The sequence below is a fragment of the Chiloscyllium punctatum genome, chromosome 6 (genome assembly GCF_047496795.1).
Source record: "Chiloscyllium punctatum isolate Juve2018m chromosome 6, sChiPun1.3, whole genome shotgun sequence".
Taxonomy (NCBI): domain Eukaryota; kingdom Metazoa; phylum Chordata; class Chondrichthyes; order Orectolobiformes; family Hemiscylliidae; genus Chiloscyllium; species Chiloscyllium punctatum.
The window spans coordinates 32,877,729-32,902,999 of NC_092744.1; the positions used below are offsets into that span (position 1 = coordinate 32,877,729).

The 25,271-nt window shown below is 40.1% G+C and overlaps 1 protein-coding gene across 1 annotated transcript in view; it reads right to left on the reverse strand.

Moving 5' to 3' along the window:
- Nucleotides 1-23,453, reverse strand: part of LOC140478646 (mucin-4) — a 149,869-nt gene extending 126,416 nt beyond the window's left edge. The window contains exons 1-4 of the mRNA XM_072571862.1: nucleotides 23,396-23,453; nucleotides 16,337-16,426; nucleotides 14,839-14,940; nucleotides 9,975-10,079 (exon numbers count right to left, since the gene is read on the reverse strand). Of these exons, the coding sequence (XP_072427963.1) occupies nucleotides 9,975-10,079; nucleotides 14,839-14,940; nucleotides 16,337-16,426; nucleotides 23,396-23,453 (355 nt within the window). The remainder of the gene's footprint in view (nucleotides 1-9,974; nucleotides 10,080-14,838; nucleotides 14,941-16,336; nucleotides 16,427-23,395) is intronic.
- Between the last annotated feature and the right edge of the window lie 1,818 nt (nucleotides 23,454-25,271).

The following is a 25,271-nucleotide window of genomic DNA, read 5'->3' on the forward strand; positions in this document are numbered from 1 at the left end:
AGTTCCTGCTTTTATCCCTGACTCAGCTTTGCTAAAAAAAATCAATTACTTCATTGCTTTATGTAACTAAATCTCCCCATATTCACAATGTGGTTAGATTTCTGATGCACTTCATTGGCTGTGAAATGCTTTGCTCTGTTCCAAATATGTCAATGATACAATTTTAAATTTAAATTCTTTCCTCCTTAACTCATATTGTGCATACTTATCCAATAGTTCTTAACAGCCTTTCAATGTGTGAGTAAATGTGGGAGATTGAGAGATAACATTAAAGAGAAGGGACTGAAGCATGAAGACGTAATTAAGTTAAATTGAATGGATTAGAGAATTGTAGAAATACAAAAATGAAATTTGAGGAACTGGAATCTTTGAGACACGTCCAGATTAAATTGTTGCTTTAATCCCTTGATTTTTATCCAATCGCTTTTAATTGCCTCTGTCTCTTTAACTAGGAATTAGCACTCCTCTCCATATCTCATCTGGTACAAAGTCCTGCATCATTATTTATTCATGTACTTACTGATTTACAATGTCTCTTGATTTTGAATGCTTCAAATTTAAAATTCTTATTCTTGTACATAAATTCTTTGACTGCTTCATTTGTATTCCTTCCTATTTCTATTATTTCCTAAACAGCACCGAAACTTCCCAATCCTGAACATTTTTATTCTGGTAATTGGTGTTTTCTCCTTTTCAATGGTTTCCAACTATTTCGGTCATGTATCTCTAATCAGATTTACCAATGATTTATATATTTCTACAAGCTATTATTTTTTCAACAACCTCTCTAATGACTATATGTACTATAAATTGCTATAACTACACAATTCAGCTTTTAAAAAATTATCATGGATATATGTTTAAGTAATATTACTGTGATAAATGAGCTCACTTCTTAGAGTGAAAGAATTTAAATTTGGTAGAAATGGGTGACAATCTCAGTTGCAAACATGTTTCAACACATATACGGTGACAATACTTTGAATTGATTCCAGTGAGTCGACTGTTTAATTAGTTAACCTAATTATACATTTACCAATGTGTTTGTATATTTTAATAATTTTGGCATCAGTTGCTAATCCATTTTAAACTTCAAGAATATTCACTTCAAGCTAATTCACAACACATGAAATAACTAAATTCTTTTCACAGATTCATAGAGTCATACATCATGGAGACAGACCCTTTGGTCCAACATGTCTGCGCTGACCAGACATCCTAGTCTGACCTAGTACCATTTGCCAGCACTTGGCCCATATTCCTCTAAACCTTTCTATTCACATACCCATCCAGATGTCTTTTAAATGTCATAAAGTCATAGAGATGTACAGCATGGAAACAGACCCTTCGGTCCAACCCGTCCATGTCAACCAGATATCCCAACCCAATCTATCGCCACCTGTCAGCACCCGGCCCATATTCCTCCAAACCCTTCCTATTCATATACCCATCCAAATGCCTCTTAAATGTTGCAATTGTACCAGCCTCCACCACTTCCTCTGGCAGCTCATGCCATACACGTACCACCCTCTGTGTGAAAAAGTTGCCCCGTAGGTCTCTTTTATATCTTTCCTCTCTCACCCTAAACCTTTGCCCTTTAGTTCTGGACTCACCGACCCCTGGGAAAAGACTTTGTCTATTTACCCAATCCGTGCCCCTCATAACTTTGTAAACCTCTATAAGGTCACCCCTCAGCCTCTGTAGCTCCAAGGAAAACCGCCCAGCCTGTACATCCACTCTCGAAAGTTCAGATCCTCAAACCCGGGCAACATCCTTGTAAATCTTTTCTGAACCCTTTCAAGTTTCACAACATCTTTCCGATAGAAGGAGACCAGAATTGCATACAATATTTCAACACTGGCCTAACCAATGTGATTGTACCAGCCTCCACCATGTCCTCTGGCAGCTTGTTCCATACATGCATCACCCTCTGTGTGAAAGATTTGCCCCTCAGGTCCCTTTTAAATCTTTCCACTTTCACTTTAAACCTATGCCCTCTAGTTTTGAACTCTGGGAAAAAGACTTTGGCTATTTGCCCTGTCCATGCCCCTCATGATTTTATAAACCTCTATAAAGGTCACCCCTCAGTCTCCAACGTTCAATGGAAAACAGCCCCAGCCTATTCCACCTCTCTCTATAGCTCAAACCTGGCAACATCCTTGTAAATCTTTTCTGCAGCGTCTGAAGTTTACAACATTTTTTTTATAGAAAGTCTCAAGAATTGTACGCAATGTTCTAAAAGTGGCCTCATTGATGTCCTGTACAGCTGCAACTTTTTTACTCAGTATTCTGACCAATGAAAGCAAGTGTGTCAAACACCTTCTTCACCCCGCTGTCTACCTGTGACTCCACTTTCAGGGATCCATGCACCTCCACCCCTAGGTCTCTTAGTTTGGCATCACTCCCAGGCCCTACCATTGACAGTGTAAGTCCTGCTCTGATTTGCCGTACCAAAATGCAACATCTCATGTTTATCGAAATTACATTCCTTCTGCTTCTCTTTGGCCCATTAGCCCATCTGATCAAGATCTGAGATTCTGAGATAACCTTTTTCACTGTCCACTCCACCACCTATTTTAGTATCATCTGCAAACTTACTAACCACGTCTCCTACATTCACATCCAAATCATCTGTGTAAATGATAAAAAGCAATATGTAGCAGAAGAAAAAAAAATCTTGGAGGCTGAAGTACTTAGAAAGGACAAAACAGAAGGATCACCTCCTTCTTCCACGAACTCTCTTGATCATCCAACCTGCCAACACTCAAGTTACATGAAGTTGGCTAGTTTTATATGCTCCTAACATAAAAGGTCTATCTGACCCAATTACAGAGGAACTGGTTTCAGCTGCTTCTTTAATTAATTAAGTCCATCTATTCTTCCAGTGCACACCTTGTGAATTCTCGACTTAAGACTCAGAACTTTAGAAATTCGCCCGTAGATTTCACGTTAAATGACAAATAATTGAAATCACAAACAAAATTAAAACTCTATGAAATTAGTACGTAGCCATCATTTAGTACGTGTGAAATGCCTGCGCAAATAATTTGTAGGGACTGTCAGAAAGGTAACATAATTTTATTGAAGGTATTGCTGAGTGCCCACATCCCACACACAAAGAACCTCCAAAAGGACCTCTGAGGTATGTCACCTTATCCAAATGTATGATGTGGAACCAAAGTTTTTTCATTTTGCTTTGAGGAGCAGGATTCAGTCAAATAGCCAAGAGCAGCCTCATCTCAAAAGAAGACTCCTGTTCACATGACAGCCCATATCCTTGCATACTTACAAAACAGTTCTCGAATGTGGAGCTGTGAAATGTTACCTTCAACTCCTAGCTATAGAATGTGCTTGTGGAATATGAGCCTCAGGTATCGCCTTTCAGTGCTTGATTAAATGTGCTTAGCTAACATGGCAAGGAGCCAATTTAGCATACCTTGTAGGGTTTCAAATTCCAATAGTTTACTTGCACCCTGAATAGAAAAAACACAACACAGTAATTCAGTCCCCATTTTGTACATGGTGCCAGCTGTCTTAGTCATTGCACAATTGTATTTCAATCCAATTGCTGGAAAAGCTCAGCAGAACTGGCAGCATCTGTGGAGATTTAATGCTTTGGGTTGAGTGACCTTCCCTCAGAACTCAGAAAAGCGAGATTCCAACATTATTTCAGTGTTAGTGACGTGCAGGGATGCACAAAGTCTCCCAACTCCATTTCCTCCACACCCCTCACCCTAAACTGCTCCCCCTCCAATCTTCATATTCCCTTTTATGTTGATATCTCTGTAGCCATGATGATCTTACAGCATTCCTTCATTTCAGGCGATCCCTTTTAATATAGCTTAAAATGTCCCCATTTCACCATTAAAGCCCATGATTTTATCAATACCTATTCCCTTGTTGAGCCAATACCCTTCCTTAATAGAGGCAAGATTTACTGCAACTTGTGTGAATATCCACAAGTGAAACTCTCTGGCCACACCTGTTATGAGATTCCATCTTTTAATCTCTAGTTGCCCTTTCACTATCATGACTTCTTGAGCAACCCAGGACAACAAAGTCCATCCCCAGATTGAGGTTCCCCCTTTCCCCAGGACTCAGGACTCAGCTGCCCAATCCCCAATAGGTTTCCTGATATTTAATGACCAGACACCCTGGACTTGTTTTTAAAATGTATTCATTTTGTGGGAAGTGATCATCACTAGTAAGCCAACATTTATTCTCTGCCCCTAGCTGCCTTTGAGAAGGTGGTGGTGAGCTGCCTTCTTGAACCACTGCAGTTCACCTGCTGTGGGTTGACCCACAATGCTATTAGGGAAGGAATTCCAGGATTTTGACCCAGCGACAGTGAGGAAATGATGATATATTCCCAAGTCAGTATGGTGAGTGGCTTTGAGGGGAATGTGAAGGTGGTGGTGCTTTGTTTTGAATGTCTCAAGCTTCTTGAGTGTTATTGAGGCTGCACTCATCTAGGCAAGTGGGGAATATGCCATCACATTCCTGAATTGTGCTTTGTAGATGGTGGAGAGGATCTGGGGAGTCAGGAGGTGAGTTACTCACCGCAGTATTCCTAATCTCTGACCTGCTATTGTAGCCACTGCCTGGCATTTGTGTGGCATAAATGTTACTTGCTACTTGTCAGACCAAGCCTGGACATTGTCCAGATCTCATTGCATTTGGACATGGAATGCTTCAGTATCTGAGGAGTCATGAATGGTGCTGAACATTGTGCAATCATCGGCGAACATTCCCACTTCTGACCATATGATGTAGGGAATGTTATTGATGAAGCAGCTAAAGTTGGTTGGACCTGGGACACTATGCTGAGATGTCCAGGAATGGAGTTGACTGACCTCCAACAACAACGACCATCTTCCTATGTGTCAGGTATGGCTCTAATCACTGGAGAGTTTGCTCCCAGATTCCCATTGATTCCAGTTTTGCCAGGGCTTTGTCATGCCACATTTCGTCGAATACAGTCTTGATGTCAAGGGCTGTCACTCTCACCTCATCTTTGGAATTCAGTCCCTTTGTCCATGTTTGAACCAAGGCTTTAATGAGATCAGGAGCTGAATGGCCCTGGCAGAGCCAAACTGGACATCACTGAGCAGGTTTTGGTGGGTAGGTGCTGCTTGATAGCACTGTTGATGACACCTTCCATCACTTTACTGATGATCAAGAGTACCCTTGATGGGGCAGTAATTGGCTGTATTGGATTTAGTAACCCTCTGGCCCACGATGTTGTGCCAAGATTTAATCCTAATGTAAAATATAGCAATTTAACATACACACCCCTCAACTCTGCTATCCTGTGCATGTCCAGCAGTTGCTTAAATGTCCCCAATGACTCTGCTTCCACCACCGCAGCTGGCAAAGCATTCCATGCATTCACAACTCTCTGTGTAAAGAACCTACCTCTGATGTCTCCTTTATACCTTCTTCCTAATATCTTTAAACTATGACTTTTTGTATCAGTCAATCCTGCCCTGGGGAAAAGTCTCTGGCTATTGACTCTATCTATTCCTCTCATTATTTTGTACACCTCGATCAGGTCTCCTCTCTTCCTCCTTCTCTCCAGAGAGAAAAGTCCGAGCTTATTCAACCTTTCTTCATAAGGCAAGCCCTCCAGTCCAGGTAGCATCCTGGTAAACCTTCGTTACACCTTCTCCAAAGTCTCTGTATCTTTCTTATAGTAGGTGACCAGAACTGGACACAATACTCCAAGTGTGGTCTCACAGGGACTTCTAGAGCTGTAGCAAAATCTTGCAGCTCTTAAACTCGATCCCTCTGTTAATGAAAGCCAAAACACCATATGCTTTCTTAACAACCCTATCCACTTGGGTGGCAACGTTGAGGGATCTATGTCCTTGCACACTCAGATCCCTCTGATCACTCTGTGCCAAGAATCCTGCCTTTAATCCTATATTCAGCATTTGAGTTCGACCTTCCAAAATGCAACACTTCGTATTTATCCAGTTTGAACTCCATCTGCCATTTCTCAGCCCAGTTCTGCATCCTGTTTATGTCGCGCTGCAGCCTGCAGTAGCCCTCTATACTATCCACACCACCTCCAACCTTTGTGCCATCTGCAACTTTACTAACCCACCCCTCAACCTCCTCATCCAAATCATTTATAAAAATTACAAAGAGCAGAGGTCCAAGAACAGAGCCCTGTGGGACTCCACTCAACACTGTCCTTGAGGCAGAATACTTTCCATCTTCAATCACTCTCTGCCTTCTGTCAGCCTGCCAATCCTGAATCCAGATAGCTAAATCTCCCTGTATCCCATACTTCCTGACTTTATGAATGAGCCTACCATGGGGAACCCTATCAAATACCTTGCTGAAGTCCACATACACCACATCCACTGCTCGACCATTGTCAACCTGTCTTGACACCTCCTCAAAGAACTCAATAAGATTGGTGAGGCATGATCTGTCCCTCACAAAGCCAAGCTGACTGCCTTTAATCACACTATGCTTTGCCAAATAGTCATAAATCCTATCCCTCAGAATTATTTCCAAAACCTTGCTGACCACAGACATAAGACTGACTGGTCTTTAACTGCCAGGGATTTCCCTATTACCCTTCTTGAAAAGAGGAACAACATTCGCCTCCTTCCAATCTTCCGGTACGATTCCCGTGGAGAGTGAGGAGGGAAATATCCTCACCAGCGGCTTAGCAACCTCCTTTCTCGCTTTCTGGAGCAGTCTAGGATAAATCTGGTCTGGCCCTGGGGAGTTATCAATCTTAATGTTTTCCAAAATTTCTAGCACATCAACTTCATCAATCTTGATCTGGTCAAGCCTGTATCCCAGCTCCTCCAAGTTTTCATTGACAACAAGTTCCCTTTCCTTGGTGAAAACACCCCAAAAAAATTCATTTAGAGCTCCCCCTATCTGCTCAGACTCCACACACAAGTTCCCTCTGCTATTCCTGTTCAGCCCTACCTTCTCCTTGATTATTCTCTTATTCCTCATGTATGAGTAAAATGCCTTTGGGTTCTTCCTAATCCTTCTTGCCAAACCTTTCTCGTGCCACCTCCTGGCTCTCCTCGGTCCATTTCTGAGCTCCTTTCCAGCAAGCCTGTAATCCTCTAAAGCTGTGCTAGATCCTTGCTTCCTCCACCTTACGTAAGCTGCCTTATTCCTTTTGACGAGAAGTTCCTCTGTTCTCATCATCCAAGGTTCCTTAATCTTACCCCTTCTTACCTGTCTCAGAGGAACAAATTGCAACATCACTTGCAACAACTACTCCTTAAATAGTCTTCACATGTCTGCTGTGCCCTTTCTGTGGACCAATTGCTCCCATTCAATTGCTCCTTTCACTCTACAAGGCTATGCTAAATGTGAGGCAATTGTGGTCACTTTCACCAAAGTGCTCTCCCACCACGAGATCTGACACCTGTCCTGGCTCGTTTCCGAGCACCAAATCCAAAATTGCCTCTACCCCCGTCAGTCTGTCTACATACTGAGTAAGGAAACCCTCCTGAACACACCTGACTAAAGCAGCTCCATCCAAACCATCGGCACTTAGGAGGTTCCAGTCGATATTGGGAAAGTTGAAATCACCCATAACAACAACCCTGCTACTTTTGCATTTTTCCAGAATCTGCCTGCCTATGAGATCTTCAATCTCTCTATTGCTATTAGGTGGTCTGTAGAAAACCCCCAATGCGGTGGCTGTTCACTTGCTGTCCTGCTTTTTTTATGTAAAGGAGAAATTTGGGCAATATTCCACATGGTCAGTGGATGTCAGTATTGTAACTGTACTGGAACAGTTTGGCTAGAGGAGTGGCAAGTTGGTAGCACAAAGTCTTTAGTACTATTACCAGAATGTTGTCAGGGTTTGTAGCCTTTGTGGTATCCAATATCTCCAACCATTTCTTGATATCACATGGAGTAAATTGAAGTGGCTGAAGATTGGTATCTGTATTGCTGGGGACCACTGGAGGAGGCTGAGATGGATCACCCACTTGGCACATCTGGCAGCGAAAGCTTCAGCCTTATCTTCTGCACTAATGCGCTGGGCTCTTCCATCATCGAGGACAGGGATACTTATGGAGCCTTCTCCTCCAGTAAAGCTGTTTAATCATCCACCACCATTCGTGACTAGATATGATAGGGATCCATTGGCTGAGGGATTGCTTAGCTCGATCTGTCACTTGTTCATGCTGTTTGGTAAGTAGTCCTGTTTGGTAGCTTCACCAGGTTGCCACCTCATTTTCAGGTATGCCTGTTACTGCTCCTGACATGCTCTCCTGCACTTCCCATTGAACTAGGGTTGATCCTCTCGCTCAATGGTAATAGTTGAGTGGGGGATATGCCAGTCCAAGAAGCTACAGATTGTGCTGGAGTATAATTCTGCTGCTGTTGATGGCCTGCAGTGCCATCATGGGATGCACACAATACTAGGCATGCTCTATTGGTCATCATGTAGTGGATGAGAATGAGAGATTCAAATATATGGATAAATTACTGAGTACAGAAATCATAGTGCAGTAATCTCTAAGGATTCAACCTCCTAAGTATTAACTGAGAATCGCTTCGTGTGACAGGGACTGAAGGCAGAAAATTCCTGAACAGCAGTGAACTGAAATCTATTAGCAATTACGCAACAAGACAGCTACAATTCTAGGTTTAGTTTCAGGAAATGGAGCTGGACAGGTTGGTAAAGAATTAATTAGTGAGCATAATAGAGATGGTCATCCAAATGGAATTAGATTTCACACCATACTGATACACCAGTAGTAAACTTTATGATTGGTGAAAGGCAAATTTTCTAGAGGTGAGCAGTGTTCATCTTTCAGCACAAAAGTAGTTTTCAGAATAACAGGAACATCCGCTTGGAAATCACGCACTCATCATCTCATAAATGCTTGCAGACAAAAAAATTACAAGTGACTATATTATCAGAATGGGCAACTTTATTTCTAAAAATGTTGTCAAGTGAATTTGGGAAACTGTGGTTGAATTATAAGAGACAATTGTCTGACAAAGAAGTCACCACCATCTGCGTTTCTCAGCATTGTGTAACTTCAAATGATATTGAGACTTAAAGGATGTTGTTTAGTACATGTTCACCTGAAGCTCCATTGTTCAGCTCTCCCAATGGAATAAACATTAGAATTACATAAAGGACATTCTGATTCATTGATTTCATTCCTGTGTCTTTCAGGGTAATGATACTGCTACTACATTATATCAGAGATAGTTGAATCCTAATTAAGTGAAACACTGTCCCATTACAATCTGCAACATAGACTTTGCTGAGTTAACGAATAATGTAAATATTGTAAGCTTTTCATAGTGATACTGCATCATTCAGAAAACTTGAATTTACGACTGGAAGCAAGGTTATACTTTCTAGCCCTGGAATGATGAATTTTGTGATTGACTTCCGATCAAACGTGTATTGCATGTAAGTTCTAAATGTATGTTTTATAATTTTGAAAAGAGCCAGACCCCTAATCTTCCGCATCAAAGCTTGAGGTCTTTCAGTGAGGGTGAAGACTGAATGACTGGACTTAAAAAAAAAGCTGAGATTTAGTAATCTGTTTACAACTTATTAAACAGTGGATGGAAGACTCTCAGCTGTACCACAGGGAGAGCTCGGTCAGCTCTTCAGACCCATTCAAACATTGGTTAGTTCTGTTTTCCGCATGCAGTAGTGAGAGGATCACTGTTCCAGAGTAGTCCCAAAAAAGTGTTGAAGATTACATTTTTATTCATTTTATCCCACACCAATCAAACTGGCACTTGCTGACAGTTGCCGCAACTCCTAATGTTAACTTATTGGAAGATCTACTGACCATTTGATAATTGTTCTGTTTCTGTGATGTACTCTGATTTTTTTTTAAACTGTGGTGTTTGCTTTTACAATTATCAAGGTCAGTTTAAAAATGTGATATCCTTCACTTTGGTATTAACGGCAACATTTTGAAGCATATTTAGTAGAGTGGAATTGTAGGTACCTGTTGGTGGTGGATGAATTGTTGATTGATTATATTCTTCATTTGATGATGTGGTCCCTGCACTGTTTTCTGTATCAAAGTTTAGATAATCATCTGTAACACAATCTGAAATGACAACAGAAAATAATGTCAAGACTCGAAAGATGAGGCAGCATCATTGGAAGTTGGAGGAAAATTATCACTTCAAGTTGATAAGCAAAAAGAAAACTGGACCTGGATTTGACATTGGCAGTTAATGTGGTGTCTTAAGATATTGTTCATTGTTGGAATGAGTAGATTCAGATTTTTTTTTCTAAGTGACTACACTATCACAATGGGCAACTTTATTTTCTAAGGATGTTGTCCAAAAATCATTTGTCAACTGAATAGGAATTATCAGAGGCTACCGTCTGACAAGGAAGTCACCACCATCTGCATCTCGGGATTATGTTGCCTCATTGAACATTGAGTACCTTATGTTGTTTAGTACATGAGCTTATGGGTTTTCTGGCTTTTCAGGCCTTGGTATTTTCTTAACTTGTTCCAAAGTATGAAGACTACTGGAGCAGGTAGACTTGATCCTCAGCCTCCTGGCTCAGAGATAGTGCCACTACAAATGCCTTCCTGGTTCAGGTATCTAAATGTATAAATATTTGAATCACACACAGGCGACTTTCAGGTTAGATAGATTTACTCCAGTATCTTTCCTGATAAACCTACTGCAACTGGTTTATAGCTGAGGGTCATTCTACCCTTAATTGTGATTAACTACCTCAGTAAATTTTGTACTGCATCACTTGGTAAGGGAAGGTATAAGCTAGATTAAATATTGAAAGCTTTTGATAAAGACCTTCTGCAACATTTAGCGAATTTGGATTCTCCATTGGAAACCAGAACAAACTTTATTTCCCTTGAATTATCAATGTTGTGATTGATTTCCTATCATTCATGGGCTGAGGACAATCACACAACACCAGGTTATAGTCCAACAGGTTTAATTGGAATCACTAGTTTTTGAAGTGCTGCCCCTTTTTCAGGTAAAGGAGCAGTACTCCAAAAACTAGTGCTTCCAAATAAACCTGTTGGACTATCCCCTAATTCCCATTGATTCAGGTTTTACTAAGGTCAACTTGTTGTCACACTTGGTCAAAAATGGTTTTGATGTCAAGGACAGTCACTGTCATCTGTTCTTCAGATAATTAGTTTTGTGTTTAAAGGTGAGCCTTATATAATATGCTGTCTTTACATTTTAAATCTTCTCCATCAAAGCTCAAGGGCCTACTTTCATTCACTCTTCAGGAAGAGGAATATGTTTGAGGATAGCTAATGGGATGCTGATAAAAATCTAAGTTGAGGTAACTTCTTTAAAAGGCTATCAGGAGGTTGTCTTTTTTGCTACCAAAGCCAGTCAAAAAAATGTATGTCTGTGATATTTGTATTTACAGCCATAGTTTGATTTGTGACAGCAAGTGTGAAATTGTAGTTTCCTGTTGGTGTTGGAAATGTTGATGGTGGAATTTCAGATCGTAGTGATTCTGTTCCTGTACTGTTTTTAATATCAGTATCAAGATAATCCTCATTTTTATAATCTGAAATAAAAACAGAAATTCCAGATTTTGTTCTAGGTCTAAAATATTTGACTGTTAGGTTGGAAATTAGAAATGCGCGTTGAAGCTGTTTCAGGATTTTTTGATTTCGAAACAAGGTAGAGGATTCACAGATTGCTGGGCATGTACTATTGACCATATATCTTGGAAGACAGGTGAAACTACGTATGGCAAATTTCTGAGTGCAAAAGTCGGAGATAAATATAATTGGGGATGCAGCTAGATAAATATTAACTGGTATACTTGCAGTGTGACAGGAACAGAGGACAGAAAATTCTTGGACTCCATTTGTATTAAATGTATTAATTAGCATGTAACAAGTCTGATAATAGGAACAATTCTACATTTTGTTTCAGGAAATGAGGCAGGGCAGGTGAATGAAGGAGTGGTGGGTGACCACTTTGATGATAATCAAAACGCAATTAGATTTAACATAATTATAGAAACGGACAATGATAAAGCGGGATTAAAATTTGAAATGTAAGGACAGCATATTATATAAGGCTCACCTTTAAACACAAAACTAATTATCTGAAGAACAGATGACAGTGACTGTCCTTGACATCAAAACCATTTTTGACCAAGTGTGACAACAAGTTGACCTTAGTAAAACCTGAATCAATGGGAATTAGGGGATAGTCCAACAGGTTTATTTGGAAGCACTAGTTTTTGGAGTACTGCTCCTTCACCTGAAAAAGGGGGAGCACTTCAAAAACTAGTGATTCCAATTAAACCTGTTGGACTATAACCTGGTGTTGTGTAACTTTTAACTTTATACACCCCAATCCAACACTGGCACCTTCAAATCTGAATAAGTGGAAACATTCTGCTGTTTGCAACTATACTGGGTGAAAGGGTTATGGTTCTTCAAGGTCAGTCATTTCACTATCAGGATATCACTGTAGGAGTGACTCTCCACTTTCAGGGGATTGTCCTAGGCCCAAGCATTTTCAACTGTTTTCTCAATGATTTTTCCCCTATCACTCAGACAAAAGTGAGCTGCTTGCTGGTGACTGCACAATGTTCAGCTCCATTCTTAACTTCTCAGATATTATGCAGTCCATATCAAAAAGAAGCGAAACCTGACCAATAAGCAGTCTGGTCTGACAAGTGGCCAGTTACCTCCACACTACACAAATGTCAGGCAATTGCCATCTTTAACAAGAGAGCATCTAACTTTCACCCCTTGACATTCAGTGGTATAACAATAACTGAATTCCCACTATTAACTTCCTGTAGTCACCAGAAACTAAAATCGACTAACCATATATATATATATATATATATATATGTATATACTGTGACCACAAGAGCAGGTTAAAGGTTAAGAATCCTGCAGTAAGTAACTCTCCCACTCCCCGACTCCACAAAGTCTACCTACCTTTTAAAGGCACAAGTCAGGAGTGTGATGGAATACTCCCCACCTAATGGATGAATGTGCCTCCAGCAGCAACCTAGAATCTTGACACTATCCAAGACAAAGCAGCGCACTTGGTTGGCACCACAACCAACAGAATCCATTCCCTCCAGTATCAAAGCTCAGTACCAATAGTGTGCACTACCTATAAGATGCACTGCAGAAATATATCAAGGATTCTCAGACGGCAGCTTCCAAACTGTCCTGTATAGTCTAGAAGGAAAATAGCAGAAGATAGACATAGGAGCACTATCAGCTGCAAGTTCCCTTTCAAGCCAGTCACTGCCTTGGAAATATATCACTGTTCCTTCATTGTCACATGGTCAAAATCCTGGAATTTCTTCTTTAATGGAATTGTGGGTATACCTGCATCAAATAAGGTGTAGCGGTTCTAGAAAGCAGCTCACAACCATCTTCAAAGAAAACGAGAAATAGACAATAAATGCTGACTCAGCCAGCAATATCAAAAACCCCATTTAAAAAGAAGCCTCTTACATTTTAACCCTTGACCACAATGTCTTCCTCTTGTATGTTGCACTGGCCAGCCATATGGCCACAGCCCCTGCAAATTCACCAGAAGGCAGCTCCTCAACCTTTGAGGAAGTTTTTTTAGAGGCTTCAGCGAAAGCTTTAGGAGGGCTGCCAACTCAGATACAAACATTCTGGTGGAAGAAGTCAGACGTATGAAGTTTGTGTGCGCAATCTCTGGCTGCACTGATAGGTACATCAAGGTAAGGCACAGATGCTATGAGAACCTCGTTAGGTGCTAAGTGAGCAAGCATTAAGACAGATAAGCTGATATCCCTGAGATGCAACCTGATCCAATTCATCAGCCAGGCTCCTGTTCTTGGGAGAAAATGTCCTTGTAGCTGCCTTTCAAGGCATTTTGCCAGTGTAACTGCATCGTACATTGTTACTTTATAAACATTCTTCAAGTGGATCAGGGAACCGCCATGTGGGCTTGGCAATTCTCGATGCCAATGTCTGTACAAGGGGCATGAGCAGCTGGTGCCTGTGGATTGTGCCTTAAAATGCTGCTGTGTGATGGCCCACATGGAACCCCTTCATAGCCCCCTGTGAGTGAAGTCACCACGTTGAGAATTCTTAGCAACTAGTTTCCTCACAGCCATGAAGCAAAACAGATATACAGTTAATAAAGTCATTAGCAAGCAATAATTCCCCTCACTAAGAAACCTGCCACTCTCTAGTGAGATTCTTGCCTTGTGCCTGGTACTCAGTTAATAGAAGGAGTGAGCCATTCTTGAATTCAAGGTAGGCCTCGCTGGACTTCTGGCATGACTCTCCCACATTTCTTGCCAAAGCTCTCATCATCCAGGCCCTTATAAAATTCTGCACTACGTATATCTTTTTACAACACAACCTGTTAAAGGTTAGGTTAGTTTAGAAATCAAGAAGTTTTGTTTTCTTGTAATTGATGAAACCAGCAATGACTTTAGTAATCCTAGATACAGCCAAAATCAGGCAAGTTAACTATTTAAGTGTATCAATCAGCCATTTATACATTTGTGATGGTTTGTGGAACAGAACAACTTGATTACCAGCACACTCTTCCCAACAGGGCCTTGACATTTTGAATGTATACAATTGACAGTGAGTTAAAAAAAAACAGAAATGCTGATTTAAAATCACTTCCTTACTTTAGGAATTGCAAAAGGAACTGTACACTGTGCAATCATCTACAGATGCCCCAACTACTAACCTTCAGTATTCAGGGGAGATCAAATTATTCAGGGGATATTGTGGTGTTTGCTGTTGGAAAGATCACGGTCACTTCCAAAAAGAATATCCCTGCTTCTTGAATTTAATTAGCCTGTGAAAATTAGAGTGGAATTGTAGATACCTGTTGGTGGTGGAAACGTTGACAGAGAGATTTCTGCTGTTGATGATTCTGTTACTGTATCATTTTTTATATCAAAATCAGCATAATCCTCAATTGGGTAATCTGAAAAAAATAGAAAAGTGTAAATTTTCAGGAGATCGGGCAGTCTGCGTGAAGAGGAAGCAGAACTAATTTTTCAGGTTGATAGCCTGACAATGTGACCAATAATGATCTTTCATCTGTTTCTCCCTCCAGAACTGATGCAAGTTCTGGATTCTGTATTGAGTTGTTGACAGTAAATAAAATATTATGTTGACAGTTAAATTGAAATCAAATATGAAATGCTTGCTATGATTGATTTGAATTTGAGTTAGGCCCAACACAGAGATTGTGTTTTTGCTGCAAAAGATGGATGAACAGATGCTGTGAGTACCGAGATAGGTGCTAAGTGAGCAAGCACTAAGACAGAAAGCTGGCATCCCTGAGATGCAATCAGTTCCGATGCATCAGCTAGGTTCCTGTCACTGGGCAAAAATGTCCTGGTAGCAGCCTTCCAAGACTATTTGCCAGTGCAGCCTGCAATGTATGCCTGTAATTTTTAAACATTCTTCAAGTAGATCAGAAAGCTGCCATGAGGGCTTGGCAATTCTTGCTGCTTTGAAATGTTTATTCTGATGAATTGCCCATGGAACTGCGGACATTAATAAACATCTCCACCTCTCATCTTACATTGGGGGAATGTGACTTATAAATCAGCTGAAAATGGTGGGTGAAAGACAGTAGGCTGAGAATGCTCAGTTGGCTGGATGGTTGGTTTACAGAACAGTGTGATACCAACAGTGTGGGTTCAATTCCCATCACCGGTTTGAGGTTCCAACGAGAGACTCTACTTCTCAACCTCTTCCCTTGCCTACGGTCTGGTGGCCCTCAGGTTAAATCACCACCAGTCACTTCTCTCTCTTCTGAAAAAGCAGCCCCTATGATCTGGTAAGACTATGACAACAAATAATATATGGGCAGAAATGCTTGACTTGCAATAACTTTTGTCATTTTCCTTTGTGTTGGTTATGACTCCAACTGTTGAAGATTTCATGCCCAGTGTTACGAGGGCTTTTTGATATCAAATAAGGTCAAATGTAGCCTTGAGGTCAAGGGCAACACCTCACCTCTGGACTTTAGTTTGTTGTCCACATTTGGGGCCAAGGTTTAATGAAGATAAAAGTTGGCGAGAAGCCCACAAAAAAAAAGGAGGCTAATTGGTTGATTTCTGATTTTCTTGCACTTGTTTTCGATACTGAAGATAACATTGACAACATGATTTAGAATAATGAAAAAGGCTATACAAACAGGAGAAATTATGAGAATTTTCAGATTTGGAGTCTCCTTCTAATTGTTGTGATGAGCAAAATGTCCTTTTACTTTCAATTGTTTGCAGTAATATTCTCTGTAAAATTAGCACAATAGAGACAAAATCGAAACGCTGTGTGATATTTGGCCTTTTTCATCGCTCAGTTCTTACCTGTTGTTATCTCCAGGGATGATGTTGTATTGCTTGAAGAATTTGTTGCCAATTCTTTATTTCTCTGCAGTTCTGGTGGCTCAGATGACCCTGTTTCATTAATTTGATGCAAAAAAAGTTGAGTTAACTCAAAGGCAATATTAATGACATAATTTCATATATTGAAATAAGAATAATAACGGCACACATTGAAACAAAGTTGGCATCATGGAATCTATCAAAAATAGGAATAATATTAAAAATTTAACCATACAATTTTAAAAAAATTGACATACTCTTAAAATACCCACAAATCTGATGGATCAAAAAATTATAATTGGAGAATTACAATCAGAGAACAGAACTGCTTGTTGCTTGAGTATTGTTTTAGCTTATGATTATTCGCCATATATTCCTGTTCAGCTAATTAGATAAAAGTTGATGATTTAAATGTTTTAACTTATTGAATTCTTGTTATAAAGTTATCTTTCAAGTTTAGTGTTGCTTTTATCTCTTTATTGGATTCTACATACATATTTACAATTGCTTTTCTTTGAAAGCGCAAAGAGAATATAGAAAGGAGAGAAACCCTACATCCCTTTGAAGTGTGCTCAACAGAATTGGATGCAATACTCTGGATGTGGCTTCAAGAGAACTTGATAAAAATTGAGCAAAAGTTGCTGCTTTTGTACTCACTGTGTCTATTCCTAAAATCCAACACCTGATATGCTTTGTCAGCAACTCTATCAGTATGTTATATCACCTCAAAAATCTAGACACGAACTTCCAGGTCCCTTTGACTGTGCAACTCATTGAATTGTGCCATTCACTCTCTTTCCTTGTCCTATTTAGTCTGCTATTTTCATTATTCCTGCACTAAAAGTAATCTGCAACTTGTCTGCTCATTCTGCCAGACATTGATAATCTGTTCAGGTTGATTGGTATCATCCCCACTGTTTGTCAATTATACTACTTTGGTATAGTTGGGCAAATTTTGAAACTGTACTTTGTATTTGAATGTCCAAATCATTTAAAAATGCATAAAAGTATTGGTCTTAGCATTGACCCTTGGGGAACACCGCTATCTACATTATTCAGTCTAAAGAACAACCATTTACTGGGAATCTCTGTTTAAGGTCCTAAAGACTTTTTTATATTCAAGTTGACACTGGCCCTCCTGTTCCATAAATCTCAATTTAATTAACCATCCCATTATATGGTAATTGCCCAAATGCTTTCTTAAAACCAATAAGACAATGTCCATTGTATTCTCATCATCAAATTTCTCTGTTACTGAAGCAAAAAAAATCAATTGCATTAATCAAACATGATTTGCTCTTTACAAACCAATACTGTATTTCCTTAATTAACTTAATTACAGCGGATATATGGTCCAGAAAAAAAAACTTTGCCCCAATCATTTCGTGCCGAGTGTTATGTTCATATTCATACATCTTCTCTCATTTCAATCTATCCGTTAACAATCTATTTCCTTCTCTTTCATATGCCTGCTTATATTCCCTTAAAATGCATCTGAGCTGTTCACTTCAGCCACCCACTGTGGTAGCAAGTTCTATGTTCTCATCACTCTTTCAATAAAAGAGGTTCTTCTGAATGCCCTTTGGGTTTCTTGATGACTACCTTTTATTGACACCTCTCGATAATCTCTTCCTATAAAAGGAAAATTCTCCCTGTATCTAGCCTATCAAAGCTTTTTAGAATTGTAAAGACCTCTACTGAATCATAGAATTTTACAGTACAGAAGGAGGCCATTCAACCCATTGTGTCTGTACCAGCCTCTGAGAGAGAGCTACCCAGCTAGTCCCATTCTCCAGCCCTGTCTCTGTAACCCTATAAATTCATAACTTTCAAGAATATCCAGCTCTCTTTTGAAACTTCCGATGGGATCCAACTCCACCACTCTGAGGCAGTACTTTCCAAATCCTAACAACCCTCTAAATAAAGTTTCTCCTTATCTCACTCCTCATCTTGCTGGCAATCTTGAAATTGGCAATCCCTAATTATTGACATGCCTCGTAGTGAAATATCCATTTTTGCCCTGTCAAATTGTTCACAACTTTGAACATCTCAATAAGGTCACCTCTTCATCTTCCCTGCTCCAAGGAGTAAAAGCCAAATTTCTCTTGTCTTTCCTTGTATCTATAGTCCCTCATTCTCGGCATAGTAAATCTCCTTAGCACTCTCTCCTGGCTTTAACATACTTCCTTAAATGAGCTGCCCATAACTGAACACAATACACCAAAAATAGACAAGTGATATGTAGATGTTTAGCATTTCTTCCTTGCCTTTATAATCTATTCCTTTTTTCATAAACCAATTGTTCCTATAAGACTTTTCAACTCCTGTTTTAACTTGCCTGGCCACCTTCAGAGAATCATGCATATGAGCCCTAACATCCCTCTGCTACTCTACTCCCCTCAGGATTGCACCATTGAGGTTGTGTTGCATCTGTGTTTCTTCTATGAATATGTACTACTTCACATTACTGTGCATTGAAATTCATTTAGGAGGTGTCTGCCCATTTGTTCAACTTGTCAGTATCCCGCAGCATCATCTTCACAATTTACTACTCTCTCCGGCTTCATACTATTTGCAAATTTAAAGATTTTGCCCTCAACACCTTCTCCAAATAATTTATATAAATCAGAAAAGTCAAGGGTTCTGACAGATCCCTGGGGAGCACCACTTTCAACTCATCTCCAATCTATACCTACGTTCAGTTTCCTGTGTTTTAGCTGTCAAGGATCCAACAATCCCAGATATTTCTAATGTGCTAACCAAACTGCCATGTGACATCATCTCAAATGCTGTCTGAAAGTCGAAACATACAACATCCACAGAACTACCCTCATCCACTGCCTGTAATGCCTTGTCAAAGGCCTCAATCAAATCTGTCAGGCACAGCCTTCCTTTGACAAAGCCATGGTTACTATTGAGTATTAGCTTATTTTTCTCTAAGTGTATGCTTATCTCACCCGTTATTATGGTCTCGATTGGAAATGTGATTTGATTCCAAGGTCCAAGTTATACTATGAACAGCAGTCACCTCAGGCATTGATCCTCCTGGAACAGCACTTCCTATCTACTGCGAGTCTGAATTGTTATTCTTCATTCCCACTCTATTTCTGTTTGAAGCCAGCTAACAATGTATTCTGCCACTTGATTCCTGACTGCAAACTATCTGACTCTAATAGTTAGTCTTTTGTAGTTGAGTTCAGTTTATCAATGTGTCTACTTTCTACTTATAATGACGACTCTTTGTTTTGTTTCTCCACATTCTTCGGATTTCTCTTTCAGTGGACCTTCCATTATTTACCCCCTGGAAAAAGTGAGGACGGCGGATGCTGAAGAGTCCGAGTTGATAAGGGGTGGCTCAGGTTTCCTGATGAAGGGCTTATGCCCAAAACATCGATTCTCCTGCTCCTTAGATGCTGTCTGACCCACTGCCCTTTTCCAGCGCCACCCTTTTTGACTCTTGATCTTCAACCCTTCCTTGAACAAGGATGTCCCATTTGCCATTTTCCAAACTTCTGGCATTGCCCTTATGTCAAGGGAAGATTGGAAGATTCTGGCAAACCCTTCTTCTATCTTCACTCCCATTTCCCTTCACAAGCTGGCACGCAAGCCAAATGGGTGGCATATCCAATCTCAGCATGAGCAGCCTTTTTAGTACATCCTATCAATCAATTTTCACTCCATACATTATGTCTATTATCTCTTATTTCACCAATATTTTGTCACCATCCTCTTTATTAGTAAAAGCATATACAAATTACTCAAAACGTATCTTACTCTAGTTCTCCGCTTCTAAACAGTTATTACTTCTTTTTCCCAGTCAGCCTTGCTCTACGTCTTGGTAATTACTTGCTAGTTACATGTCAATAGAAGATTTTGGGATACTTATATGCATTCTGTTGTTCTATTCTCAATTGTATCTTTGTCAAATCTGTTTTCCTCTTCACTTACTGTCTCAAATTATTATATTAGGCTGGTTCCTGCATGAAGAATTGACCTGGACTGCACTATGCACCTTCACTTTGATTCTATTTCTCACCACATCCCTGATTTTGGTACTTGCCTCTTGTTGGAATTTTCTTAGCCTGTATCTGCAAAGTTTCTTCCAACAGCCGTCAGGAGATAGAGGAACAAATATTTGGACAGATTATGGACTCTGTCATAGTGAATGTCATAGAATCAGAGTTGTGTTGGGTGATTTTGATTTCCCTTATATTGTCTGGCAATCTCTTAACATCAGGGGCTTGGGTGAGAATTGTTATGTGCATTCAGGAGGGTTTCCTGAAGCTATATCCCAATAGTCCTACTAGGGAAGGGCCATACTAGACCTGGAATTGGGGAATAAGTCCAGCTAGTTGAATGAAATTTTAGTTGGGAGCATTTCAGGAACAATGGCCATAATGCCATAAGTTTTAAGTTACTTACAGAGAAGGATAAGAGTTGTCCTTGGGTGAAAGTACTAAACTGGGGGAAGACTAACCATGACAATATAAGGCAGCAACAAGGGAATGTATATTGTGAGTGGCTATTTGAGGTAAATCCACATCTGTCATGTGTGAATATTTCAAAGGCCAGTTAATTAGTATTCAGGACCAGATTACATCTGTGGAAGTGAAGGATAAGGGTGACAAGATTCAGGAACATTAGATGACAAGAGTAATTGTGAGGTTAAATACAAGCGAGAAATATGCAATGAATGACAGAACTCTTAGCAGCTTTAACATACAGAGGGATCTCAGCATACAGGTCCACATTTCCCTGAATGCAGCAACACAAGTGAGAAGACCGTCAAGACGACAAATGGCATGGTTGCCTTCATTAGTCAGGGCAAAGAATATAAAATTTGGCCAGTCATGTTGCAACTGTATTGACCTTTAGTTTTGAAAATTTTGATTGGCACACTACTAGAAGGATGTGGAGGCTTTGGAATGGGTACAGAAAAGGTTTACAAAGTATCACAGTATATTTGGAAAGATGTCTATCTGACTGGAGATCTGTGACCAGTGGTATTCTGCACATTCACCAATGATTTGGAGGAGAGTGTAAGTGGTCTGATCAGTTAGTGGAGAACACAAAGGTTTGGGAAGCAACTTTTTCAGAAAAATTTTATTCTGTGCATGGACTATTACTTATTTTTTAATTTGAATTTAATTTCCCCCTTGATCCAAATAACACTTTTATTAAGTTCCCAGTAGGTTAAGGTCACAAGCCCCTTGTTTGATGTCATCTGAAAATTTAACTACTTGTTTTGTGACTGATTTGGAGATGCCGGTGTTGGACTGGGGTGTACAAAGTTAAAAATCACACGACACCAGGTTCTCATCCAACAGGTTAAATTGGAAGCACTAGCTTTCGGAGCGCTGCTCCTTCAAATGTTGTGTGATTTTTAACTTTGTACATCTCAGTCCAACACCGGCAGCACTCTGAAAGCTAGTGCTTCCAATTAAACCTGTTGGACTACAACCTAATGTTGTGTGATTTTTAACTTTGTTTTGTGATTGTAATTTTAGATTCGATGTGACTGAGAACAACACACTGAATGTGAACATTTCTTGAACAGCTGTTAAGAATCTAGTGAAATATAATCAAGCCATTAAGTTTAAAAAAAATCACAGCATCAACTCTATTACTCTGATGCTTAAAACTTTCACCAGACACCAATTTGGAAGAATTGACCCTAGACTAGAAGACTAATGTGTTCTCATACATTTATGGAGGACAATGACCTTCACTTCATATGTAAACATTTACCTCCTATCTATGGAGACTTGAGTGAGCCATTGTAAATTTAACACATAGAAGTATCTATTCTCTTCATTATGTAAAACAAAGGCAATTTCTTGAAGTATGCAGGGCATTTGATTTTTTATGTGTGACCACATGTGAACTAACGTAAATTGAACAATATGCTTGTTGTCTGGCACAGAAACTTTCAGATTCCAGCACAAAGTGGCTTGTTACTTAATGCAACGCCTCCCAAACCTTTTTCTACTGTAACTAACCACCCCCCACCTAGGAGGCTTGAAAATATTTGTGAGAACTGTGAAAGCAGGGACAGAGAAGGAAAGATGGGGCTGTGAGGGTAGGAACATGTTAGAAGAGGAGCATGGCTGCTGTAACTGAGTTGGCACTCTGCTGAGGCCATTTTTACCTCTGAGGTCCTGCGGTTAGCTCAGTTGGCTGGTTTGCAATGCAGAGTGATGCTGGCAATGGGGGTTCAATTCCTGCACTGACTGTAGTTATCATGTGGAATTCTCCTTCTCAACCTCTCCCCTTACCTGAGGTGAGGACCCTCAGGTTAAGCCAACACCAGTTGTCTCTCCCTCTCTCTAATGAGAGAGCAGCCCTAGGGTCTCGTAAGACTGTCAGAGCTTGCCTTTTTTATTTTACGTAGCCCAGGACCCTTTTTGGATCCTGCCTTCTACTTGAGAAATGCTGGCTTAGAGGAAACCTTGCATGGGAACCTAATTGTTTTAATTTCCTTGTTTTTCATCTAGAGTTGATGTTGACCAATTGAGTAACAGGCAAGGCAAAAGCGATTAGATCCCATGATGATTCTGGTTTAGTTTTGGGATCATTGGTTCTGCAGGACATCAGCAATCACAACTCTTGAGCAAAGATAAGTAATTAGCCAGATTTCTGTTTCATGGTCAACATCACTGACTGTGGAAAGAAATATGTAGTTTCAGGAGAAAGGCAAGAGCAGGCTTTAGCATATCTTGGTGACCAGTCAGTTAACACTCAGCCTCGGATCATACATGTTCCACATGCTGGAGGTGAGTGAAGAACTAAATAACACTGGTGAGCCCAGCAGCCCTCAGGACTCCTCCACTAAAGGAGTGAACTGGAAGGGGCTGAGTGGATGGAGAAACTGAATTTTCACTAGCAATGGCTTTTAAAGATTTGAATATTTACTCTATTGTTTACAACTTCCTTTTGAATGTTTATAATATTCTTACATTGTCTCTTTTTCCAGACTCCAACTAAAAGCCTGAAAGGAGAAAGGTGAACAATACTAAAGAGATTTACGCTTCCATTCCTTACCTGAAAGATCTTGCCCATGAGCGAAAGCAATTAACAGAGTACAGCAGATCCACAACATGCTGTTTTTGAACAGGTCTCCCCTCAGCTGAAGTATAATCACACCCATATACCATCTTTATAATGGCTTCAATGACTCATTAATGAGGGACGGGATGGGGGGTGGGGCGGGGGGGGGGGTGGGGGGTGGTGGGAATAGTGTTTGAGACTGGTTGACCAGGCATAAGGGGCAGGTGATATTCAATTGCATACATTTCAATAGAAAATGATACTTGATTTCAAATACTTGGTCATTTGTGTTCTCAGTACTGAACAGGTGCTAATTATTTTTCAATGCATTCTTTTCAGGGTTCTCAAAGGAGCTGTAATTTGTTGTTACAGGAAAAAAGAAATATCTTCAACATTCCAAGCCCTAGGGAGAGAGGTTTATGTTACAAGATATATGGTCATGATTTGGTGATGCCGGTTTTGGACTGGGGTACACAAAGTTAAAAATCACACAACACCAGGTTATAGTCCAACAGGTTTATTTGGAAGCACTAGCTTTTGGAGTGCTGCTCCTTTATCAGGTGGTTGAAGGAGCAGCGCTCTGAAAGCTGGTTCTTCCAAATAAACCAGTTGGACTATAACTTGGTGTTGTGTGATTTTTAACAAGATACATGATGTCCATGAAGGTAAAAGTCAAGATACCATTTTGGACAGCTCTTAGCTGAATGTAATGTAACCATTTTGCGAGGGAGATAGTGATGAAGTTGGGAACTTCCAAGCACAGAGATGGAGTTAACATTAAATCTTCATAACAGAAAAAAAATGCTCCACTTTCCTCTTCAGCTTTAAATGGTGAATTCAGAATCACATTTATTGAGTGGTGATTCTCCTATTTCCATAGATTTGCATCTTATTATTATCCTGACTCGACTCATTTTTACACCACTTACAATTCTCCTCTAATTTCCCAAGCAATTAGATAGCACCATGAATGTCTCGACGTGAACGGCAGAGAGTTTGCCTGATAACTGCAGCTCGCTGCATGCTTGACTTTTCTTTGAACCAACTCTGTCCTCACCACAAATGTTCCTGCGTGCTCCATGTGCACCAGCCCCATCTAACCCATCAAGTCGGCACCAGTGATGCACCACCTCACCAAGTCATCACACGTCCTCTTGCTCCAACCTCATCCCTTCAGGATTGGTACTGGAGCTCAGGGACACCTTTATCCCACATGCCTCTGCCAAATTACTTTGTATACAGCGACCAAAGTACATTTCATACATTTACACAGGATGCAACTTAGCTTCATTTCTAATTGCTCATTCACTTTGAATGTGTATAGTTCTGTCAAAGAATCATATTGGATTTGAAATGTTAAATCTGTTTCTCTCTCTGCAGGTACTGCCAAATCTGTTGAGTTTCTTGAGTATCTCTTTTAGTTCAGATTTCCACCATGCACAGTACTTTGTTTCATATATTTTGATAAGGTTAGATACTTCAGTGTTCCTCATTGAAGCATGACATTGACTTTGTTGTGAAACCACCATATCACAGTATGACAACAGGTAAAATGAAGCTTTATAGTGGTGTGAAGGTCCAGGAGTATCATTCATGAAATGGTATTCTTTTCCTGACATTCCCCGCAGGTTATCTGATTGATTGTCCATCTGACATGGACAATGGAGAGGCTAGAGTCCTTGGAGCATTGCTTCTAATATGAAGATAATGTTGAAAAGAAGCAATTGCAATGTTGTCAGCACGCCAAGCAACAAAGTAGCCTCCTTCAGCTGTCTTACAGCCACCATAGAAGATCCTCAAGGAGATGGAGAGAATATTGCAACTCTATATCCACAGGCCTCACTGACATGATGTACAGCTCTCAGAAAGA